Genomic DNA, 26836 nt, shown 5'->3' with positions numbered 1-26836 from the left:
TCGGAGGACGCATGACTTTCAACCTTTGTCTCTCCCGAGATAGTAGCTACTACAACAATTGGATACCACGAAATTGGAGAGAAAAAGGGGTTAAAATAAAAAATAAAAACAGTGCACATTAAATTAGCATGGACGCCAGTATATCAGAGGAAGAGATCATGCAAAATTTTATTTTATATCACTTTGTAGAAGACTGTTGACTGCAACCACTGTCTCTGGCATTTTATCGCAATCATGTCATTCATTTGTAAAATAACGTCCCACAAGTGGGAATATGACAGACAGGGACAGCCAGGTGCAGGGAGAGGACAGGGAGAGGCAGAGAAGACACAGGTGAACACTTGAGGTCGCTATACGGGAAGGGCCTATGTCCTCAGAGTAAACCCCTATGCTGACCCTGAGAACCACTCAAGCTACCAGACTTCTGACCCCAAGCACCTCTCAAGTCACCCAACCCACTAGACCCCATACCCGGAAACCCCAAGCCCTTAGACCCCTTCCCAGCAGCGCATTTTGACTACAATCTAAGTAGAAGCTCATGGCCTGTCCGTTCCAGCACCACCTGCAGTTGACGAAGATTCGCTTTTTACCCAAAGTATTGTACCATCGCTGAAACGGCTGTCATTCCAAAAGAACTTCATTACCAAACACCAAAATTCACCAGCTGCTCTATGATGCAGCCTTTACTTGTAAGTAGCTAGGTTTTTGATAAGGGTGTTGATTGTGGCCTGTGTAATGTTGTCCCACCCCGCTTCAGTGGCTGTGCGAAGATGCAAGATATTGGCGGAAACTGGAACACGCTGTCGCACACGTCAATCCAGAGCCTCCCAAACATGCTCAATGAGTGACATGTCTGGTGAGTATGCAGGCCATGTTTCAGGAATTGTGTACAGGTCAATATCATGCTGAAACATGAAGTGATAGCGACGACTGAATAGCAAGACAATGGGCCTTAGGATCTCGTCATAGTATCTCTGTGCATTCAAATTGCCATTGACAAAATGCAATTGTTTGTTGTCCATAGCTTATGCCTGCCCATACCATCATCCCACCGCGACCATGGGGCACTCTGTTCACAACGTTGACATCAGCAAACCACTTGCCCATCCAACGCCATCTGCCCCGTACAGTTGAAACAGAGATTAATCCGTGAAGAGCACACTTCTCCAGCGTATCAAAGGTGAGCATTTTCCCCCTGAAGTCTGTTACGACGCCAAACTGAAATCAGGTCAAGACCCTGGTGAGGATAACGCACATGCAGATGAGCTTCCCTGAGACGGTTTCTGGCAGTTTGTGGAGAAATGGCTTATGGTAAAGAAAATTACATTTAATTATCTGGCAACAGCTCTGGTGGACATTCCTGCAGTCAGAATGTCAATTGCACGCTCCCTCAAAACATGAGACATCTGTAGCATTGTGTTGTGTGACTAAACTGTGCATTTTAGAATGGCTTTTTTTGTTGTCCTGAGCAAAAGATGCACCTTTGTAACAATCATGCTGTTTAAATCTGCTTCTTAATATGCCACACCTGTCAAGTAGCTGGATTATTTTGGCAAAGGAGAAATGCTCACTAACAAAATTTGAGAGAGAAAAGCTTTTTGTCGTATGGAAAATTTCTGGGATGTTTTATTTCAGCTCATGAAACATGGGACCAACACTTAACATGTAAAGTTCATACTTTTATTCTGTATACTACTCACATAAAAGTTGGATGGAAACCTGCTTACATTTACATATTGACACACAGTAATATTATTATTCTCAGCTTTCCTTTATGACTCAAATTTAAAGTGGTGTGTGTATATGCAGTGCATTTGGAAAGTATTCAGACCCCTTAAATATTTTCACATTTTGATACGTTACAGCCTTATTCTAAAATTGGCTAAGTGTTTTTTCCCCCTCATCAATTTACACACAATAGCCCATAGTGAGAAAGCAAAAACTGTTTTTAGAAATGTTACAAAATGTATATAAAATGAACTAAAATATTACATTTACAGAAGTATTCATACCCTTTACTCAGTACTTTGTATTAGTTATGACACTACAAGTTTGGCACACCTGTATTTGGGGAGTTTCTCCCATTCTTCTCTGCAGATCCCCTCAAGCTCTGCCAGGTTGGATGGGAAGCGTCACTGCACAGCTATTTTTCTCTCCAGAGATGTTCGATTGGGTTCAAGTCTGGGCTCTGGTTGGGCCACTCAAGGACATGTAAAGACTTGTCCCAAAGCCACTCCTGCATTGTCTTGGTTGTGTGCTTAGGGTTGTTGTCCTGTTGGAAGGTGAACCTTCGGCCCAGTCTAAGGTCCTGAGCACTCTGGAGCAGGTTTTCATCAAGGATCACTCTGTACTTTGCACCGTTCATCTTTGCCTTGATCCTGACTAGTCTCCCAGTACCTGCCACTGAAAAACATCCTAACAGCATGATGCTGCCATCACCATGCTTCACTGTAGGGGATGGCACCAGGTTTCCTCCAGATGTGATGCTTAGCATTCAGGTCAAAGAGCTCAATCTTGGTTTCATCAGACCATAGAATATTGTTTATCATGGTCTGAGAGTCCTTTAGGTGCCCTTTGGCAAACTCCAAACGAGCTGTCATGTGCCTTTTACTGAGGAGTGGCTTCCGTCTGGCCACTCTACCATAAAGGCCTGATTGGTGTAGTGCTGCAGAGATGGTTGTCCTTCTGGAAGGTTTCTCCCAGGAACTATGGAGCTCTGTCAGAGTGACCATTGGGTTCTTGGTCACCTCCCTGACCAAGATCTGTGCCTCGACACAATCCTGTCCTGGAGCTCTACAGACAGCTCCTTCGACCTCATGGCTTGGTTTTTGCTCTGCCATGCACTGTCAACTGTGGGACCTTATATAGACAGGTGTGTGCCTATCCAAATCATGTCCAATCAATTAAATTTACCAGAGGTGGACACCATTCAAGTTGTAAAAACATCACAAGGACGAACCTGAGCTCAATTTCCAGTCTCATAGCAAAGGGTCTGAATACTTATGTTAATGTTATAAACTGTTGTCGCTTCGTCATTATTGGGTAGTGTGTGTAGATTGATGAGGGAAAAAAGTAATTAGTAGCTAACATAGTAGCTCACCAATGCCAACAGTTGGTCTAGAATGTAATTACATGTTAGCATGGCTAGTAGCTAACGTTAGCCAGCTAGAGCTAGCTAGGTACTGTAGCACCGGTCCTGCATATGATGTTGACAATAGTGCATTGTGGGTAGTTATGAAGATATCCAAAAATAAATATTTCAAAACCCAAAAACGTAACAAATTTTGGGAGTAGTAGGTAACCACACCGTGACTAAAACTAAGTCTTTCACCACACTACTTTGTTACTTTGGTGAGAAAAAAAAAACTCATGCCTTCTACCCTTTAAGTTGTTTAATAACATGCTAATGTACTACCAAGTATTGCAAATCTATTTTGGAATAAACCCTAAAACGCTGTATTAAGGTTTAAAAAGTAATTGAGAATAACAATAAACAATAGTTATTTTTGGAAATGTAGTGTAGATAGGGAAAGTTCAGTGAAGTCAAAGATTTGAGAAATTGAAAGAGGGGGATTTGCACACCAAATTATTGGTGGTAAAGAAAGTTAATAATTGTAATTTTACAACAGTTTTTGGTAATAACCTTTCTACAGTATCTGGATTGTAAACATGTACAGACTGAGAACCATTCAATCAAGGAGATGTAACAATAATGGGATAACTATTCAATGTAAAACAGTAGTCTTCTGCAACAAGCAATATGCAGTAAATATGTTTACCTCCATTAATTTCTGAATGGTTTCATGAACTCTTTTTGATGTTTCAAGGAAGTTGTAACAATTTATTTAACCTTTTATTTTGATAGGGAGTAATATTAAGTGAGATCAAGATGTCACGCCCGGTCTGTTTCACCTGTCTTTGTGATTGTCTCCACCCACTTCCAGGTGTCTCCTGTTTTCCCCATTAGTCCCCAGTGTATTTATCCCTGTGTTTCCTGTCCCTCTGAATCTTGGAGAATACCTCCCGCAGGTAATGGTATACCTCCAGGATGTTGGGCTGAAGGGCAACCATAGGACTCAACTGACATGGAACCACAGGGGACAGGGAAGCTGGTCCTCCGGTACTTGGGTGACCAGTCTGTAATTCTCATCCTCTACCATGAGATGGTAGGGTTATGGCATTGGAGCCAAGGGAGGCCAAGGATGATCTTGTGGACTGGTGCACTGGTAATGAAGAAGGGGGTGTTGTCCTGCTGAATGGACTCCCTGGTGAAGGTGAGGGGCTGAGTGATGTGGTTGATGGTTCTGGATCCTAAATGCCGACTATCAAGGTAGGAACCGAAAAAAGGAGAGGAGAGCAGGTATGAGATGAAGTTAAGGGAGGAGGCAAGGGTCTGGTCAATAAAGTTCCCCGCGACACCAGAATCCACTAAAGCTATAGACACAGTGCATGAGGGACAGTCAGCTAGTGTGATGGACACCAAAAAGAGCCTAGCAGACAGTGATGAAGATGGAATACTCACTCCTGCCACAGGGGGTGGAAGATCACTTGACCGTCCCTCTGCTCTTGTGGATCCCAGATTCGGACATGTCGGACACCTCTGGAGCTTGTACCCTCCTTGTCCACAGTACAGACAAACCCTGTTTGTCAACCATATGATAGATTTTCAATTTTCCAGCTGCTACCATCGTTTGAGTCGGTATTATGTAACAGAGACGATGTGAGTCGAGAAGCAGGTGAAATGTTTTTAGTAAACCAACAACCCTGAAACGAGAAAACATAACAGTGGCGATAATGCATGAACACAGGACCAATACTGACTGAGGAATGAACCCAAGGGAGTGACAGATAAAGGGGAGGGAATCAGGAAGATAATGGAGGTCAGGTGAGTATCATAATGACCTGCAGGTGTGCGTAATGATGGATCCCAGAACCAGTGGTTAGTATCCCTGCGACGTCGAACGCCAGAGGGGAGGAGCAGGAGTAGACGTGACACTCTCCATGGCCTTCAAGGTTTCATATTTCTTTTCGATGATAGATCAACCTTCTTCCGCTAAGCCCAAGTTTTGTTTTGAGGACAGAAGGGACCATCTTCGTATATGTTCACAATAATGGAAAAAAAACTGTTGCACTTGTTTAATCAAACCAGGCACCTTAAACAAATCTCGCCACTTGAAGCTAAAGACAGGCACAAAATAGTTGACCTCTGTGCAAGCTTTTGAAAATACATACGAACTAACAGATTTGGTGGCATTTGTGCAGTTGAATTCTAAAATTGTCATTTTGGAGTGTGGACTATACGCTACTGAAAGGATTCTTATGGCTTCAAATCATCTCACCCGCAGACTTCCTCTTCCAATGCGTACCCAGACAGGGATGTTCTACTCAGGGCATGTTCGATCTGACATTTGCTCAAGATAAGACTTGCTCTTTCTCTCGTGAATCTCAGGAGAAAAACTCCCGGTTATTGGCTGAAAAAGGGTGTTGAGGCAGCTGTGTATAAAAATCTAACCTGTTTAATCATCCGGTTGGAAAATGTAACCCATATGGCCTTCACTCATATCAATCCCACCTTTAAAACAATCAGGTGCATCACAAAGAATGGCATCAATGGTTTTGTCATTGTGGCCCAGACATGAATGACACATTACACCTAGAATTAGTCTAGGAGACATGTTTTCTATAGTTTGTGGTTTATCTCTGAAGTTTCTTGTTGCTCGTAGTGTTCTACTGTTCACTCGTCGTCCAATCAAAATGCAGTTCAGAACATTAGTGTTTGATTTTAGTGTGAATATAGAAGTTTGTTATCGTGTGTAGTGGAAAGCAAAGCTTTTTGTTGATGATCAGACCTGAAATTGCTTCAAACACTTACGTATAATCAGCAGACCTACCTTGAAATTACTTTTTCATTCTACAAGGGGTCACAAGCTCACTACACAGCAGTTCCTTAAGTTCACTGCAAAAATTACCCAACTGTTTCAAATGTTCAAACACATTTCCTTAAGTTCAGCAAGGTCACTACACAACACATCAATCACCAGCCCATTACTTTTTATTTCAAACGTGCTTTACTTCAAAGAAACAGCTGCAGTATCAAGTTACATAAGCACACACTAAACAACATGAGAACATCCGAACAGGATGTCCTTAAAAGATCAAACACCCTGACACAGGAAAATCAATCACTTTTTGACATCAACCGTCTACTATACTCTCTCTGCAATCCTAGCTAAGCACACCATAGGAGTTCCCATAGTATATAGACACTTCGGAATACACAAAATGTAATGTGAACAGGGGAGTTAAGCACTATGGCACTATGTTAAGGAATGTACATATTTTCATATGATTTGTTCATAGACCATCTATCATATTCTTAATAGCCAACTAGCTTAACTGAAATATATTATTTTATCATTCTTGTATTACTAAATTCTATATATATCCCATATGTTTTTTTAGCAGTCTCAGGCTAGGCAATTAGGCTCCTCTAGTAAAGTCACAGTGAAAGTAACCTTTAAGGCAAAGAACACCAAATTCACCTCAGACTACAGTAATAAGCTGTTGGGTCATCTCATCACCAAATGCCATTCTCTGTGCTCTTACATACAGTAGAGACCGTCTTGTTCCCTGTGCATATTCAAAAGTTAACTTCTGTATATGGAGGAGCTACACTTTTCTGTGCTGTAAAAAACAATTAATATTGTTTTACTGTCCATGTCCTCTATTCAACATTCCTATTCTTTCTTGCTTGTGTTCCTATTGCCCAGTCGCAAATCAACCACTAGCCCCCTAAACCCAACACACTCATCTTGATGCCCACTTGAAGAGCTGATCGAACTGAATACCCTTGTAGGCAACATGGTAGAAATTTCACCCCCACCTATTCTGCCTCACTGATCCAGCCTTGCTTCATAATGTGACAGTAAGGTGTTAGAGCGCTGTGTCCTCGGACCCAAACAGTTTGGTAGCGATGGCCTTGCAGTCAGTGAGGGGGGCTTTCCCGTCGAAGTCTGCAGGCAGGATGTCAGCGTCAAAATCATTCAGGTAGCCATCCAACTCATCACCGTGAACAAAGACCTGTCAAGAGGAGGAGCCACAGACCAAAATTAGAGGAGAGGAAAAGGTAGGTGCACAATACGTTCATAATTAACCATTTCAGAGACATGGTTGAATACCAACATTTCAGACACTGAGTAAAAAATCCAGGGTTACATATTATCTAGAATTGATAGGTGCACTTGAGGTGGGGCAGTAGCAACCTATATCCTCGATTAATTACTTTCTATGAAGATTTCACCTGAGATTATTCCTTTCGATATTGAAGGTTTATTTATTAAAATAACTACAAGAGAAAAAGTAATTGATGATTGTTTACATTTAGTAATATCATCACCACTGTTAATTCAATGTATTGGTCAAATAAATGTATAATCTTAAGTGAATTTAATAAGATTTGCCTCGATAAATCCTTTGCTCTGGTACAGACTGAAATTTAGGTTGGGTGGGGAGCGTCGCTGCACAGCTATTTTCAGGGCTCTCCAGAGATGTTCGATCGGGTTCAATTCCACGCTCTGGCTGGGCCACTCAAGAACATTCAGAGACTTGTCCCGAAGCCAATCCTGTGTTGCTTTGGCAGTGTGCTTAGGGTCATTGTCCTGTTGGAAGATGAACCTTGGCCCCAGTCTGAGGTCCTGAGTAATCTGGAGCAGGTTTTCATCAAGGGTCTCTTTGGCCATAATTACCATTGTTATGTTTGGAGGGAAAAGGGGGAGGCTTGCAAGCCGAGGAACACCACCCCAACCGGGAAGCACAGGGTGGCAGAATCATGTTGTGGGGGTTGGCAGAATCATGTTGTGGGGGTGCCTTGCTGCAGGAGGAACTGGTGCACTTCACTAAATAGATGGCATCATGAGGTAGGAAAATTATGTGGATATATTGAAGCAACATCTCAAGACATCAGTCAGGAAGTTAAAGCTTGTTTGCAAATGGGTCTTCCAAATGAACAATGACCCCAAGCATACTTCCAAAGTTGTGGCAAAATGGCTTAAGGACAACAAAGTCAAGGTATTGGAGTGGCCATCACAATGCCCTGACCTCAGAAATTGCAGCCCAAATAAATGCTTCAAGAAACAGACATGTCAACATCAACTGTTCAGAGGAGACTGTATGAAACAGGCCTTCATGGTCGAATTGCTGCAAAGAAACCACTAATAAAGGGCACCAATGAGAAAAGATACTTGCTTGGGCCAAGGAACACGAGCAAAGGACATTAGACAGGTGGAAATGTGTCCTTTGGTCTGGAGTCCAAATTGGATATTTCTGGTTCCAACCGCCATGTCTTTGTGAGACACGGTGTGGGTGAACGGGTAATCTCTGCATGTGTATTTCCTACCATAAAGCATGGATGAGGAGGTGTTATGGTGTAGGGGTGCTTTGCTGGTGACACTGTCTGTGATTTATTTAGAATTCAAGGCACACTTAACCAGCATGGCTACCACAGCACTCTGCAGCGATACGCCATCCCATCTGGTTTGGGCTTAAAGGGACTATAATTAGTTTTTCAACATGACAATGACCCAACACACCTCCAGGCTATGTAATGGCTATTTGACCATGAAGGAGAGTGATGGAATGCTGCATCAGATGACCTGGCCTTCACAATCCCCCGACCTCAACCAAAGTGAGATGTTTTGGGATGAGTCGGACCGCAGAGTGAAGGAAAAGCAGCCAACAAGTGCTCAGCATATGTGGGAACTCCTTCAAGGCTGTTGGAAAACAGTGCAAAGCTGTGTTCAAGGCAAAGGGTGGCTTTTTGAAGAAACTCAAATCTAAAATATATTTAGATTGTTTAACACTTTCTTGGTGTTAAACAAATCTAAATATTTCATAGTAGTTTCATAGTTTTGATGTCGTCACTATTATTCTAAAATGTAGAAAATTGTTTTTAAAAAATAAAGAAAAACCCTTGAATGAGTAGGTATTCTAAAACTTTTGACCGGTAGTGTGTGTGTGTATATGTATATACATGTATGTATACACAGTATAAATATATATATATATACATTTTCATGGATTATGTTTTAAATGCTCATAGAAGTGCGGTAAATGTGGATATTTTCCTGTTTCAAATATATTTTGTTAAAAACAAGCAGTTCAGTTACTCTGCCCCTCAGTTGCTGCCAGCAGCAGCTGCATGCAGAGGCCATGTGAAACATTGCCTCAATGACATGGCAGGATTTCATAGCATAAATTTTAACAGCACAAAGTAAATGGACCGTCCTGCGGCATTCAAATATGTATCAATTCAGCCAGAACTTCTGGGTCTGCTCTAGTCTCCCAATGAGTTGCTTGTGCCATGCGGCTTACTTCTACAAGTGAGACTAGATCTGCTCTATTAGGTACAGATGGCCCTAAAGCAAAAAGTTAATTGTAAATAAATGATCATAACAGTCATGGGAGCATGTGCACCTAATAAACCACACAACTATAATCGAACAAGAGTTGAAGGACAGAGGAATACACTAGCTAGAACCTTCTCATCGCGGATCTGGTAGGACAAAAAAGCATGGACAATTTGATTGTTTCCCCCCATGTTGTTCATCAGGTTCTAGTCTTCCTAAACTAATATCTGACTAACTTGGAAATATGAAGTTATTTCAGAATTAAAGTTAATTACTTATTAGAGCATCATCCTTTGTGACATGTTAGCTAGTTATCCCCACTTAGATAATGGGTTTTCACTTTTGCATGCTTGTTGCGTTCTCCCTGGTGAACTCGTGGGTTAGTGACATCAGCTGGCAGCTCGTTCTAAATAATATAATTTAATCTGTTCAAAACAGTGGCAGCATGTGCAGCAGTGATCATTCAGTTTTTTGCATACAAAAGTGAAATAGCTGTATTTATGCTGTTGTTCAAATGCACAAATCACTTTATATATATTCTCAAAGAAACTACCGGTAGTTAGAAAACTTGGATTCATTTTCCCATGCTGCTTTGTTGACAACTCCAACCACCTCGCGCATCTGGTATTCATCCAATTAGCGGCCGCCACTGATTGGTACCAATTTATTTTTAAATGTATCAACTTAGGTTTTCCTTACTATATACAGGGAAATGTAAGTATACATGACTCACACTACTTCTTTTGACAACAGCAGCAATTCCACAGGTACATCATGAGATTGGAGTAAGATCTTTCAGATACAAAGGCCCAACTGACTGGAATAATTTACCTATAGAAATCAGGGCATTAAATCACACAGTGAATTTAAGGAAGCCCTTTTTCAAATTTGGAGAAAATGTTTAACTATTAGAAACATCACCATGTAATATGTATGGCGGTATTACATATACACTTTGTTTTATTAGTTGTATTAATAGTTGTAGCAGAATTTATTTTTTGTTGTTGCTGACAATGTTTTTTTATTATTATTATTTCATTGTTGTTTTTATTATTATTATTATTTTGTATGGAACTACAGAACAACTATTACGCCAAATACATTGATTATGTTCCCTAATGCTGACATCTTGTGGTATCTAAGCTACAGTGCACAAACCTTGCCAAACAAGAAAATGGATGAGGCTGAAAGAGAAACAGGTAGCCTAGCGGTTAATAGCATTGAGCCAGTAACTGAAAGGTTGCTGGTTTGAATCCTCGAGCCAACAAGATGAAAAATATGTCGATGTGCTCTTTAGCAAAGCATAACCCTAATTGCTCCTGTAAGTCGCTCTGGATAAGAGTGTTTGCTAAAATAAAAAATAAAAACAGACTGGCACATGGGTCCCTCCTTTTACCCTTCTGCCATTCTCCTTTTCCTCCATCTCATCCTCTTCCACCATCCCCTTGCACGTCTATTTATACCCTCCACCTCCCCCACCTCTTCCTCCTCCTTACCCTCTCCAGCAGCTTGCTCTTCATGAATGGTTTGACCACGTTGTAAGTGGTGGTGAAGTACCAGGGCTGGTGGGTCACATGGATTGCCTTGAAACGGGCCGGGAACGAGTCCTGCAGTGCACACAACAGAGACCAACACAGGCTGGGTCAGACTCACATAGGCAATATGCACATTTAGCACATCTAAAGAGACATTCCAATAAGGATCCTAAAGCACATAATACAAATAGTATCGGGGATCATACTGAGTGGTCTTCATTTTCTGTTAGTGGGAAGTGGGACAGCTAGGCTGATCACATACTGCACATTGATCTTTCTGTTTTGTTTGGACTGTCTGGTCTGATCAGATCTGAGTAGTTCCTAGATGGTAATGTTAGAATGGACGAATGCTAGTGATGGCCCTAATCAGACCAGTGGCTTTGCCTTGTTCAGTAGGCATTCATTATTATAATTGTTTTAATGTACTGAAACAGATAGGCACTACTCGAACGGTAACACTTTACTTGACACCCAGTGTCATAACATGTCATAATAGCTAACGTAACTTGTCAAAACCTGTCATATGGTGATAACAGTGTCATGACCCATATATTTACACGTGTTGTGACATATATATTGCATTATTTTATGTATGGTTATGACACCTACATAAGAATGTCAAAACCCACATTTATTCAAATAGGTTTTTTCCCTACCAAGAAGTTTCCTTTTGTTTAAACGTTTGTTTCTTAAATCCTTTGTTGTTGTTGTAATAAGTTCTTTACAGTCATGTTTTTTTCATCACATTTTTAATAACTAGTAGAAAATACACTTTATGCCAGCAACAGAGCATTGGGGTAGGTTCATGTCTGACGTCCATGTGTGCGCAATTACAATAATTTAATATGGTCATCAACAAAAAAACATACTTTTGACACATAGGCTATGGTGTAATGGAAAGTTTTGCCTTGTGTGGTAGGTTTTGTGGGTTTTGACACTGTTATGCAAGTGTCATAACGAGCCATAAAATAACTACCGTGGTAGATTTTGTGGATTTTTACACTCTTATGTGGGTGTCATATGTCAAAAAAGGTCTAAATATACGTGTAATGACAGTGTTATTACCATATTATAAAAGGTTATGAGATGCTATGTCTGCTGTTATGACATATTATGACATGGTTATCGCCAAGTAAAGTGTTACCACTTGAACTGTCCCATTAAAAATGCCCATTTTCGTTTTTCGTTGCGAAATGTCTTTCTACATTGTGCCTTACTGAACTGCATCCAGAACTAACAATCTGTAGGTATAACTATTTTCTGTGTGAGGCTGCCTCTAAGTCTGATATTGTCTGTTGATTTGTGTGTGTTGCTGCTCTGACCTGCATCATGTCCACCATCTTCTTGAGCTCAGTGGGTTTGATGCCAGAGGCATGCTGCATGGTGAAACCCTTAAAGTTCTCAATCAGCACAAAACCATTGATCTGGGTCTCCTCATTCTCCAACAACTTCTCCAGGATCACACAGTATGCTCGCAGGGTCTATTACAGAGGGGTAGAGAGAGTGGGGGAAAATGGAGAAAGGAGAGAGAAATTCATAAGGCTGATTGTCTCATGAGTCTCTAACATGGTGCCGACAGACAGGGCAGCTCTGCTTCTAGCTCCTAAGCAACTTTGCAGTATTTTGTTTTTTTGTGTTTTATTTCTTACATTATCTATTTCTTACATGATCTATTATCTATTTCTTACATCTTACATTTTGTGTTATTACATACAGGCAGAAATAACTTTTGGATATCAGATATCAGAGCGGCAGTAACTCAACAGCATGACGATCAGGAATAAGACTTTCCCGAATTTGATTATTTGGTAGTACCCCCCAGGGCAATTCAACTTATCCCAGAGGCTACTCCAAGACCCCGCCGGTGGAGAAGAGGCATTCAGAGTGGACTTCTAGTCCGACTCAGGAGGCGTGCACACCATCCACCGCTATTACTTGCTAATGTTCAGTCTCTGGACAATAAAGTAGACGAACTCAGGGCGAAGATCTCCTTTCAGAGAGACAGGGACTGTAACATACTGATTCACGGAATCATGGCTCTCTCAGTACATCGCACAGACGGGAATAAAGAACTCTCAGGCAAGAAGAAGGGCGGTGGTGTATGTTTCATGATTAATCACTCGTGGTGTGATTGTGATAACGTACAGAAACTCAAGCCCTTTTGTTCACCGACCGAGAATACCTCAATCAAATGCAGACCGCATTACCTCCCAAGAGAATTATCTTCGGGTTATAGTGACAACCGTGTATATTCCCCCTCAAGCCGATACCATGATGGCCCTCAAGGAACTACACTGGACTTTCTGCAAACTCGAAACCACAGATCCTGAGGCCGCATTTATTGTAGCTGGGGATTTTAACAAAGCAAATTTGAGGAAAATGCTACTGAAGTTATATCAACACAATGACTGTAGTACTCGCCCTGGTAAAACACTCCACCATTGCTACTCCCCCTTTCAAAATGCCTACAAGGCCCTCCCCGGCCCTCCCTTCGGCAAATCAGATTACTACTCCATTTTGCTCCTCCCTTCCTATTTCCAGAAACTCTAACCGGAAGTACCCATGCTAGGTTCTATTCAACACTGGTCTGACCAATCGGAATCCATGCTTCAAGATCATTTTGATCTTGCTGACTGGGATATGTTCCGGGTAGCCTCTGAGAATAACACTGACGTATACACGGACACAGTGACTGAGTTCATCAGGAAGTGTTTAGGGGATGTTGTTCCAACTGTAACTATTAAAACCTACCCAAACCAGAAACCATGGATAGATGGCAGCATTCACGCAAAACTGAAAGTGCTTTTAACCATGGCAAGGTGACGGCGAATATGGTCGAATACAAACAAACAGTGTAGTTATTCCCAGTTATTCCCAGGTGGTGAAGGTAGGAAACAACACCTCCAATTCGCTGATCCTCAACACAGAGGCCCACAAGGGTGCGTGCTCAGCCCACTCTTGTACTCCCTGTTCAGCCATGACTGCGTGGCCATGCACACCACCAACTCAATCATCAAGTCTACAGACGACACAACAGTAGTAGGCCTGATTACCACCAATGACGATACAGCCTACAGGGAGGAGGTGAGGGCCTCTCCCTCAATGTCAACAGAACTAAGGAGCTGATCGTGGACTTCAGGAAACAGCAGAGGGAGCACACCCCTATCCACATCGATGGGACTGCAGTGGAGAAGCTTCAAGTTCCTCAGCGTACACATCACTGACAATCTGAAATGGTTCAACCACACAGACAGTGTGGTGAAGGCAGCACTACAGCGCCTGTTCAACCTCAGGAGGCTGAAGAAATTTGGCTTGGCCCCTAAAACCCTCAAACTTTTACAGATGCACATTTGCGAGCATCATGGCGGTCTGTATCGCCGCCTGGTATGGCAACTGCACCGCCCACAACCGCAGAGTGGTGCGGTCTGCCGAACGCATCACCAGGGGCACACTGCCTGCCCTCCAGGACACCTACAGCACCCAGTGTCTCAGGAAGGCCAGAAAGATAATCAAGGACATCAACCACCTAAGCCACAGCCTGTTCACCCTGCTATAATCGAGAAGGCAATGTCAGTACAGGTGCGTCAAAGCTGGGACCGAGAGCTACTATCACAAGGCCATCAGACATTTAAATAGCCATCACTAGCTGGTTTACCACTCAGTTGCAAAACCCTACATCTTATAGGCTCCTTCCCTATATGCTTCCCTTGGGCTCCCGAGTGGCGCAGCAGTCTAAGGCACTGCATCTCAGTGCAAGAGGCAGTCCCTGGTTCAAATCCAGGCTGTATCACATCCGGCCGTGATTGGGAGTCCCATAGGGCGGTGCACAATTGCCCCAGCGTCGTCCGGATTTGGCCGGGGTAGGCCATAATTGTAAATAATAATTTGTTCTTAACTGACTTGCCTAGTTAAATAAAAATACGTATATACATGGAATCACTTTAATAATTTTTACATACTGCTTTACTCATCTCATATGTATATACTGTATTCTATTCTACTGTATTTTAGTCAATGCCACTCCAACATTGCTCGTCCTAATATTTATATATTTCTTAATTCCATTCTTTTACTTTTAGATTTGTGTGTATTGTTGTGATTTGTTCGATACTACTACACTGTTGGAGCTAGGAACACAAGCATTTCGCTACACCTGCAATAACATCTGCTAAGAAATGTGTATGCGACGAATAGAATTTGATTTGATGTTTGTCCTAAGAGAAACTGCAGTGTGGTAAATTAAGTAGCTCATTGCTTTTGGCTTTCAGTTTGAGAGGTAAGCTTTCCTGGTAGTCCAGATCTTCTTTAACACCTCTCTCAGGCCCAAAGTATGAACTCTTTAGGATTGGCCTCATTGGTGGTAGTCTGAGTGACAGCCTGTTTGTATAGTCCCTGGGTAGCCCACCTCGATGGTGCTGGGGACTTGAGGACAACATTGGCTACACAGAACATACAGAACCAGTCTGCTCTTTGGGTTTGGATGAAGATTACAAAATTCAGCAAACTTTCCTAAAGTTCTCAGGATTTTCAGAAATCCTAGTTGGAGGATTCCCTCCAATTGGGATTTCTAAAATAAAAACAAAAAAAATGAAAGTTTCTGAAATTTTGCAGCAGTAGATTGTATACTCTACCTCATCGAATGTGACCTCCTCCAGGTCCCAGTTTTCGATGTTGAAGAGGAGCACTACACGGCCGTACTTGTCCCTGCTGGGCAGGACCACAGGGTAGCCTGCCTCAATGGTGCTGCGGACTGCCTCGGGGGTTAGGTTCTCAAACAGCTCAGGGTAGTCCCTCCTAAAGCGCACATAACCTGTGCAGAAACAGCCACAGATATGAAATCAATGAGGTTCCTCTTGAAGAGCACATATTAACATTGCCCGAACAACACCAATGTAGCCGGTTCCCAGATCTGTTTGGGCTCTTGCCTACTCCATTGGTGTCAGTTTGAAGCCAGTTTGAAGCCAGTTTGAAGCCAACATTGCCATGATAATGAGTGACAGAGGAATTTAGGCAACACAAAGTTGACTTACATTGTATACAAACAGACTGGCACTCAGGCTACGACCAATGAGGTCAATCCTAAAGAGTTCATACATGAACCTTAGTGAATACATTAACCTGACTGAAAACCCCAGCAAAATGGGGTCAATGATTTAACTACTCCTAACACCCGCAAATTCAGCTGAATGAAGTCCCTTCATTCAGTACAGTTCATAAGGCTGAAACCCCTACTTGGCTGTTTAAACCTGTCTGAAAAGATTCTATACTACACTGTGTATACAAAACATTAAGAACACCTGCCTTTTCCATGTCATAGACTAACCAGGTGAATGCTATCATCCCTTATTGATGTCACTTGTTAAATCCACTTCGATCAGTGTAGATGAACGGGAGGAGACAGGTTAAAGAAGGATTTTTAAGCCTTGAGACAATTAAGACAAGGATTGTGTATGTGTGCCATTCAGAGGGTGAATGGGCAAGACAAAATATTTAAGTGCTTTTTAACGGCAGTAGGGGCCAGGTGCACGCACTGGTTTGTGTCAACTGCAACTGCAATGCTGCTGGGTTTTTCATGCTCAACAGTTTCCCATGTGGCAAGAGTGGTCCATCATCCAAAGGACATCCAGACAACTTGAGGCTGTTCTGAGGGCAAAAGGGGGTGCTACTCAACATTAGGTATGTGTTCCTTATGTTTGCTTTACTCAGTGTATTTCTTTGTCAAAAAACATCATCTGAGCTGCATGCACTCCTTCCCGTTGCCTTCCCTGTAGACAGAATAAAACAGGGTTGGGTGGATTACTTGAAAAATGTACTAGTCTATCTGTAAACCTACTAATATATTTATTAATAAATAAAAACGTGCACATATTCAATAGCCTAGAACAAACTAAAAAACTGAAAGAAAAGTGTTTAACTTGAATAATTCATTTTCTTTCAATTTGCTCTAGAATCTAATTGTCAATAATACAACTAGGCCTACAATTTTCTTTGAAAAGTAGACTCAAACAGCATATGTTGAATAGGAATTGCCTTTAGCAAGACACTGTGGTTTGTTCTGGCCGATCCCCTCGAACTTGTCAGCAGCACACCGACTCCATCGAGGAAAGATTCATTATAATCAATCTGAAGACTTGACACCTGATTGGCCATCAGCAGGACAATTAGTCAATATCCCTAAATTGATGTTGCTCATCTGCTATTGTCTGCATGATTTTTAAAGCAGCTTCTTGTAAGATTTAACAAAGAAAGCAAATATGTTTCGAAAAGGCATTCATTTTTCTTTCATTTAATTGAGTCTTATGATGGAAACCTGAAGGTTTTTATTCTAGGCATGAAGATATTTCAACATCATGTCTAGATGATAAAAGGCTACACTGATATCTTGTGCTTGGCTGTCAAATGTATAGGTGTCAAAGTAATATTTAAATTGACCTCCCTCCTAATGAAAAGGCAGCCAATCCTGCTGACGTGAGTTGCTGAACAGCGCACTTGCACTTGAGATGCAGTCATGGGTGAGAAAGTAAACTTGCCATTTCCAAAAAGTTTGATGTAGTCCATTCATGTAAAATATGTGCGGAGTACTTGATTTTAAGAATCAATTTATCAAAAAAATGTATTGTTTTCTTGCTCTAACTGCAAACAGCACCTGTCAAACTATAATGTCTCGGAAAACCGCACAAACCATATAGGCTGTTATCATAGGATCTTGGAGTTTGCCAACAAACTGAAGTTTATTCTGTCTGGAATTGTTACTCTCTGCCATGTAAAAATTGCGATCGAAATAGGCTAATAAGAAAGCTGATCATTTTGCATGTGACATGACGGTGAGAGCCCAATAATAGGTTCCCATGCAGTCCCTTTAATCATAGGCTATTGGTACTTTGTGTCTCTAAAATCACAATATTTGCATTTCTATACAAATAGTATATTTTTTTTATTCAAATGTCGGCCTCTTACCAGATCCAAATATTTTCTGTATTATCACAGAGTTTAACTGTATTATCACAGAGTTTCTAAACCCAGAGGCACAACATCGCTCAACTTATAGGAACGCATGCGAAACAGACCAGGGCGGGGTTTGGGGTTTGAGAAGTCAGAGAAAAAAGTCAAACATTATTTCTTAGCTGTTCATTTTCTCGAATTTGAATGGCACAACCTAAGCCAACGTCTTAACTAACTGAACATGTTATTACTCCAACCTTGTGAAAAGTTACAAACGGACATGTTTTCATTTTCATAAAAATTAATAAATATAAAACAAAAAATATAAAACTTTATATCGAGGTTTGACTCAACTAAAAGCAGAGTACGCTCCACCACTAGTATTTAGGACAGTTTGCAATTGTAAACATTTGTCGCTGTGCTTTCGTATGGTGAGCAAAGACAATAACACCAGTGTTTCTCCGCTTCTCTCCTGCCCTAGCCCCTTCATACTGCAGAACCAATTAACCTCACGGTGTGTGTGTGCCTCGCCAATCCCTTTATACTGGACCACCAATTAACCCCAGAAACAAGTGCATTCCTCTTTCACATTGAACCCACAAGGAAAGAATGTGTATGTTACATAATCATAATATAATGCAACAAAAGTTACAACTATTTCACTACCTTAACCCAGTCCACTGTAAGAGACATGTTTATTTGCATGTCTCTCCGTAGCATGTTTATAGCCAGGTGTGTGTGTGCACGTCTGTGTGTGTACGTGAAAGAGAGGAAGAGGGATGAAAGCACAGCCTGTCTCTGTTCCCAGCAGAACACTGGATGCGTATCGGCTTAACAGACTTTCTGCCCTATTTGTGTATAAAAAAGCTCCTTTGTCCGGGGGACTTTGAAAACAACTAAGTCTACAATTAATTAACAGCCTTCTCTCTGTCCTAGTGATGAACAGGATTCAGAGACTCAAAACAGTGCAAAAAATATATATTTGGCCCTAAATTACTCAATCTTTTGCACAATGTTTATGACAGAGGAAACATGGGAGACCAGAGGTACAGTATGCGGTGTGGGACAGAGAGATGTTCATCTGAACAGGGGGATTCAGACAGGATGGATGAAGATGATGACAACACTTCATATGATGTCTTCCCAATATTCTTCTCTACAATTCTTTGATTCATTGACTGATAATTTACCACACCTTGAATTAATGGATGGATGGGTTGGTAAGTGAGTGGATGGATGGTGGGAGGGAGAGATTCACAGATAGATGTGGGTGGGTGGATGGATGGCATTTTTTCCTTTGAAGCCCCCACACCAGACAATTTTTGTGCTTGAGGCCTCCATTATTTGCCAAATAATGATCAAGTCAGACAGGCCCACTGGGCTGAAAATGGACCAGCCCAATTGGCCAATTCACTCCTGATGGATGGATTTAGCTAGTCTGATCTTTCCGGCCAATGAGAAAAGGAGCATCATTGCAGAAAACATGTATCCCTTAGAAATATAGGAGCTATCCAGAACCTAAAAGGGTTCTTCGGGCTGTTCCCATCGGAGAACCCTTTGAAGAACCATTTTTGGTTCCAGGTAGCACTCTTTCCACAGAGGGTTCTACATGGAACCCAAAAGGGTTCTACGTGGATCCAAAAAAGGTTTTCCTATGGGGACAGCCGAATAACCCTTTTGGAACCCTTTTTTCTGAGAGTGTACACAGAGTACGCAACCTCTCTACCTCTTATGCAGTTTTTCCAGAAATCCCGATTGGAAGATTCCAGAATCAGGAAGAAATCAGCAGAATATCGTCCAGTATTAATGGAAAACTTGAGAATTTTGTTTAAGTTACTGATATTTTTGCAACTCTACTCTTACTATAGCCTCTCCCACTCACCCTTCAGGAGCTCGTGGGCTCTGGCAACGTCAAACTTGCGGGCTCTGATGAATCGGAGGAGCAGGGAGTCGGGTTTTTCCCCGAAGCGCTCCTGCACCGTCTTAGCCAGGTCATCCCCATCTCCCGCCTTTTCTTTCATCATGGCCCTAAGCTCCTTCAGAGATGACACTCGCCTTTCCTCCGTCTCATTGAGTTCATCCTTCGCCTGGAAGAGACATGAGTGAATCTCATTTGGAAGGAATAGACGCGACTCTTGCTGTAACTCAGGGTGTTTTCACATATCGTCCTCTTTAAAAGAACCGATCTCAGTCCTCTTTAAAGTGAACTCTGGGGTAAAAAAAAGCTGAAGAACTCAGTTCTCTTTGTTTTCACACTGCCCTCTCCATTGAATGAGGACTCTCTTGAAAGCTCACTTCACCCATTTTGTGGTCTGAGTCCTCTTTACATTCATGTTGCTATGTTAAGAAAGGAACCAAGATCTTTTTCCAACATTCACTTAATGCTCTCTGGGTTTTTACGAAGTTAAGGACAAGCGATTCCGGGTTATCGGACAGCTATATATACCTACTTTCATTTTGGAAGCTAATAGATTGCATTTAGTTAAAAGATTAAACATAATAATTATAATCACAAGGTAATATTAACATGTAAATATTATTGGTAACAGAATAAACAGCAGAAGAATAACTGCAGATTTAATAATAATGTAATTGAAAATTGTACACCCAATGTAGGCTACTGCTCCTTTAAGAGCTAAGATTGATTTTGTACCCTATGTTGTGATTTTCTCACACCACTGAAAGCCCACAATTGAATAAACAGCTTATGAAGCTCTTAGCCTTTAGATCACATATTGCAAACAAATAATCTGAAAATTGTGTCAGTAATTTCTGTGCATCCTTGACAATCACTAACCAATACTTAAAAACAGTACTTTTTTTGTGAACCTGCTCATCATCTACTCTCTTTTGTGGCACCAACATGATGGGTTATGGAAGGAGAAACAGTGTCACCTTAGCCTAGTGTGTGGTGCAGGAATATTGCCAAGCGAACCCGGAGAGCTTTGTGTTCACATTGCCCGAAAAAAGGGAACCAGACTGCCGAATTCAAGCAAACCAACTCAGACCACCTCTTTTATTCGCTTCATGGGCTCTTTTGAGAGATCTAAGTTACTTTGCAGAAGTCACACGGCACAAAAAATTAAGAGAACTGCACTGAGTTCACAAAAAATGTCTGAAATGGACTGAAAGTGTGAAAGCAACCTCAATTGGCAAGAAAAAAGATGACAGTGTCCTTACTGACAGAGAGATAAGACTTTTAGCTGTAATTGTTTCGGCATTCAACAATTCTATATTGCTGCCTTAGCGAGACATAACCTGTCACCAACCACAATCACGGGTAATGATAGTGCTAACATTGATTACATACACTCAGTGGCCAGTTTATTAGGTACACCACGCCGTTCGTAAAAATGGTTCACTCCTACAGACTATATAAAGCAGGCAGCGACTTTGAGAGTGGTATATTTGTCGGTGCCAGGCACGCTGGTTCCAGTATCTCAGAAATGGCCAGCCTCCTGGACTTTTCACGCATGACAGTGTCTAGGGTTTAACAAGACTGGTGCGACAAACAAAAAATACCAGTCAGCGGCAGTCCTGTGGGTGAAAACAGCTCATTGATGAGAGAGGTCGAACGAGAATGGCAAGAATCTTGCAAGCTAAGAGGCGGGCCACAATCAGGCAAATAAGGGTGTAGTATAACAGTGGTGTGTACAATGACATCTCGGAACGCACAACTCATCGGTCCTTGTCACAGATGGGCTATTGCAACATGCAACCACACCGGCTTCTACTCCTTTCAGCTAAAAACAAGAAGAAACAGCTTTAGTGGGCATGAGATGACCAACACTGGACAATTGAGGAGTGGAAAAACATCGCCTGGTCCGACAAATCCTGGTTTCTGTAGCATCATGGCAGAGTCAGGATTTGGCGTCTGCAGCATGAGTTTATGGGCCCATCCTGCCTAGTTTCAATGGTACAGAGTGGTGCCAGTGGTGTAATGGTGTGGGGAATGTTTCCTGGCACACGTTAGATCCCTTGATACCAATTGAGCAGCGTCTCCATTCCCCAAAGAATTCAGACTGTTCTGGAGGCAAAGGGGTGTACGACCCGGTATTAGATGGGTGCACCTAATAAAAACTGGCAATACATAATTTTTTATAATACATATTTTATAAGGATTTAAAATGTCATAAACAACAAGGATTTAAGGTGTTATAGTTAGTACCTTCTGTATTGTGTGTACAGGCAGTTTGGGACAGGGTCCAAACACAGGCCCGTGGTCCTTCACAGTCAGATGCTCCAGCTTGGACCTCATGGCCTGCTCCTCCTCCGACACCATACGGAACGTTCCGGTCTAGACAGATGGACACAATCAGGATTTCACTGATAGAAGAACCTGTTTGAATTCCTTCATTCCTTTCCTCCGTCCTTATTACCTCCCTTCCTTGTGTAATCATTGATCCAACATGATTTAAAAATCGGTGAAAGTAACATTATTGAATCTTTGCTGTTGTCTTTTGATGGCCATATTTGAATACTTAAAAAATGCTTCATTCCTTTACTTAATTCATGGAAAGGTAATTGGAATGGGAAACCTCACCCTGTAAGAGAGTGTTTGGGCTCAGTTCTTTTTCAATTCATGTCAATACAGGGTGAATCTCAATGTCTACGGACAAACTGCAGGTGCAGACAAAAACATTTGAGAAATTCACATCAGCAGATACAAACAAACATTCAAGTGAAGACACAAACACATACACACAAATCACCCTGCACTACATCCCAGGGACAGACCACAAATAATCCAGACCAGTGAGTGAATGGAGTGTTTAATCTGCCTCACATGATTACAGGGAGGTATCATGTTTTAGGGAAGACCCAGATGCAGACAGTGTTGAAGTAACAGGGGGCAGGAAAAACGACAGGTCAAGGGCAGAGAGAGGTCAGGAGACAAAGGGCTGTGAGACATGGGTTTGACTTTTGACACATGAAAAGTGGGATGTATACGGAGGGTACGGGGCAACAGAAGATGAACAGCAGAGGGGCTAAAGACCTTGGAGATGGGCAAAGAGCAAATAACAATTTGCTTTACTCCACCTGAAGGGGCAAATCCCGGGTGGACAGCCATACCTTCTGCCCGAGACGATACTGGGGAGCCGGGGTCCGGTGGCGGTCCACTTGTCGTCGATACCTAGAGTCTACCAGGCACTCTACCGGGATCTCTTCCAGGTACGACGACAGCAGCGGACAAACATCTGGACCGAAGTTATGCCAACCTCTTCCTCCTGGAAGAGGGAATGCTCAAAGGGCAAGAGACCCGTGGTAGAGCAAGGAAGGGATGAACCAATGAGTGTGCAGATGGCCTTCCAGAACCGGGACGAGAACTGAGGACCCCGGTCGGAGACCATTTCCGGCAGATGTTCTGCACCATGAGCTGGGCCGTCTCTTTGGCAGATGGTTTGGGGAGAGGAATGAAGTGGGTGGCTTTGGAAAACCAGTCCACTACTGTCGAGATGGTGGAGGAAGACCTGTGACAAAGTCCAGGGATGTGTGAGACTAGGGATGGTAAGGGACTGGCAGTGGTTGAAGAAGACCAGCCGGAGCTAGCCGAGGAGTCTTGTTCTGCGCACAGACCGGACAGGCTGTGACAAACGCAGGGACGTCCGGGACCATGGTAGGCCACCAAAAGTGTTGTCACACAAAGGCCAGGGTCCGATGGGAGCCCGGGTGGCAGGCAAGCCTGGAGGAGTGGGCCCACTCCTCTCGGGGTCTGAGGGTGTAGCTGCGGGGCTATAGCGGCGTGACAACGCATCCGGCTTGATGTTCTTGGATCCTGGTTGAGGGAGAAGTTGAACAGAACGGCATGCAGTCTCAGGGTCAGGTCAGGCAGAGGTCAATTAAGTGTGGTGAGACAAGGTACAAGACGACAGGCAGGCTCAGGGTCAGGGCAGGCAGAATAGTCTAAACCCAGAAAACAGGAACTAGAAACAAACAGGAGCAAGGGGAACACCTCTGGTAGGCTTGACGAACAAAACGCACTGGCAACAGACAAACAGAGAACACAGGTATAAATACACAGGGGATAATGGGGGGAGATGGGAGACACCTTGTGGGGGTGGAGACAAGAACAAAGACAGGTGAAACAGATCAGGGTATGACAGAGGGCTGTTAAAGCCACCTCTTAGATTAGGAGGAGCCCATGCCAGATCCTGCATATTTTACAACAACAACAGAGTTAACGAACTACGTACAGTGACATTCATTTGTACCCCAAAAGGGGGAGGATATACAAACACGTCTGGTGCCCAAATTGATGACGTATGTCGCGCAGCTGAGAGTCAAGCGTAGAGGAATGGATTCAGTTCAGTCAATCGTCCTGATGAGCCCTTCCCAGCTAGCTAGTTTATGGTTGTGGCTTGAAACTTCAGCGAGAATTTGAAACTTGCCTGCCGAAGTTGGGACTTGGGAAAGTGTTCAGAATCATTCCATTTTTATCAGATACATTTGTTGTTTTTTTTACAAAAATGTAGACATAGTTGTACATTTTCAGTGAAAATCAATTCTATAAACGTGCTTTAGCCATTATCCTGGCCTGATACTGGCTCCAGGTGAAGGACACTGCGTCCCGTGTTGTGTGGCCGGCTTGCAGCGCAAACTCTCCCCAATTACCCCGGCCAAACTCTAATGACACTGGGCCAATTGGGCACCGCCCTATGGGACCCCCAAATCACGGGCGATTGTGATACAGCCTGGAATCGAACTAGGGTCTGTAGCACTGAGATGCATTACCTTAGACCACTGCGCCACTCGGGAGCCCAAGACTATATCATGGTAACATCCATGTTTACTACCAATATTACAAGTTATTTCTCAAAATTGGCCACTTTAGCTACCAGTCTAGACATTTGGCACAAGTGCCCGGTGGGAAGCAACTGCTGTCCAGTGGGAAACAACTCTTGTTGGCAACCCAAACACCTCGATACAACACCGTTGCACTGGTTAAGCCAGAAGTAGACTGCCACTCTAGCTATAAAAGCCTTTAGAATAGTTCACTAGTTGGCTAAAGTATAAACAGACTGGCATCCAGGCTTGTAACCTTTTGAATAGTTACTAAATCAACTTACAGCAGCCATTGTCACAGGGTCTTGCAGCAGCTTCACTGACACTGAAGAGAAAAGAGTTGGAACAGAGAATACATTGGCTTACTCTCCAGAACACTTAAATTACTGTGCTCCCAGAAAACCCATCTAATCATTTTTTTGTTGTTCAATACAACAATCGTAGATCAGCACTCCTACTCTGAGAAGCTTGATACATTCGGCCCCTTTCGCATGAAAACAACAGTAAAGTTAAGTGATGAAAGAAAGATCCTGGGGTAAAATAATCCTATTTCATGCATCTTCTCTTAACTACAGGGCTACAATGAGGGGGCACTGGGAACCCCACTCTGAATTAGAAAATGTTTTCCAATCAGTTCTGTAATCTGCCATGTATTTATACATACAAAATACATGTAATACAAACTGTATTATTGACATATTACCATGTATAAAAATTCAAAAATTCACATTGCATTACAAACGTGGTGGTCAAAGCTCTCTGAAAAAAAACAGAAAATGATGCATCACTGAAGCACCAGCCGGAAAAGATTAGTAAAGCAACTTCCTCTATCATCCACGTAACAAAGACATAACACAGCACTTTGTCATATAGCCAACCCCTAATAGTTATTCTGATCAACCAATGTTTCTCTTTCAGTACATTTTTTGTTTAATCCAACAATACAACAATTAACAATACAATTAATACAACTACATGTGGAATTTTAAGAAGAGAGCACATCACTGTGTGCATTACAGCTAGATTTGCATTTGACTTTTCTTAAAACTCAAATATTGTACACACTTTTTTATTTTAACATGCAGTATCCAGACAAGTTTGGACACACCTACCCATTCAAGGGTTTTTCTTTATTTTTTACTATTTTCTACATTGTAGAATAATAGTGAAGACATCAAAACTAGGAAATAACACATATGGCATCATGTAGTAACCAAAAAAGTTAAATCCAAATATATTTTATGTTTGAGATTCCACCCTTTGCCTTGATGGCAGCTTTTAGCCTGTCTTTTGAAACAGTGAAACAAGCTCTTCACAACTTTTTAGATTGTATCATCATCATAACCAGGAAGTCAACACAACACATGTTTCATCACAATACTCTTAGAAAAAAGGGTTCTGCGGCGGTCCCCATAGGATAACCCTTTTTGGTTCCAAGTAGAACCCTTTTTGGTTGCAGGTAGAACTCTTTCGGTTCCATGTAGAACTCTCTGTGGAAAGGGCTCCACATGGAACCCAAACGGGTTCTACCTACAACTAAAAGGGGTCATTCAAAGGGTTCTCCAATGGGGACAGCCGAATAACCCTGTTTGGTTTTTCTAAGAGTGAACAAATAAAAAGAGACCATTTAAAGTTCTTTACAGACACAGCCAGGAAGTAAACCAAAGCAACCTCTATGAATGTGTTTTAGCAAGCGATTTGTACACTCCTAGAAAAAAAGGTTTTATCCTGAACTTTAAAGGGTACTTCGGTTGACCCCATAGGATACATCTTTTCTGTTCCAGGTAGAACCCTTCGGGTTGTATGTAGAACACTTTCCACAGAGGGTTCTATATGGAACCCAAAAGGATTATCCCGTGGGGGCAGCTGAAGAACCTTTTTTTCTGACTGTACTGTATAACCTATGCAGGTACCAGCAGCACACTAAATAAAGTGTATTGTCTCTTTTCTCCTGAACAGAGACAGTACAAGCCTTACCTTGGGGATGGGGGTCCGGTTGCTGCACAGGCAGGGATGGAGTGAGTAAGAAAATGAGCGAGAGAGACCGGGTGGTAGAGGATAAGGCATGCCGGAGTGAGAGAGGAGTGATTGGATTAACTTGTCACACTACATTACTGTGACATAATGAGAGCGAGAGAGCGAGAGAGACTCCTGAGTTCTTCTGCAAAAGAA

The 26836-nt window shown here is 42.3% G+C and overlaps 1 protein-coding gene across 1 annotated transcript; it reads right to left on the bottom strand.

Moving 5' to 3' along the window:
* Positions 1-6034: 6034 nt before the first annotated feature.
* Positions 6035-26742, bottom strand: LOC115113448 (retinaldehyde-binding protein 1-like). The gene is made up of 8 exons (XM_029641100.2): positions 26642-26742; positions 24949-24989; positions 22050-22178; positions 19764-19968; positions 15571-15749; positions 12262-12420; positions 10901-11011; positions 6035-7080 (listed from the first exon to the last, which is right to left on the bottom strand). Exons 2-8 carry the CDS (start codon positions 24955-24957, stop codon positions 6934-6936), a joined length of 939 nt encoding a protein of 312 aa, XP_029496960.1. The 5' UTR covers positions 24958-24989; positions 26642-26742; the 3' UTR covers positions 6035-6933.
* Positions 26743-26836: the final 94 nt, after the last annotated feature.

The sequence above is a fragment of the Oncorhynchus nerka genome, linkage group LG28, assembly GCF_034236695.1.
Source record: "Oncorhynchus nerka isolate Pitt River linkage group LG28, Oner_Uvic_2.0, whole genome shotgun sequence".
NCBI lineage: Eukaryota > Metazoa > Chordata > Actinopteri > Salmoniformes > Salmonidae > Oncorhynchus > Oncorhynchus nerka.
This window is presented reverse-complemented; position numbering and strand designations above follow the sequence as displayed.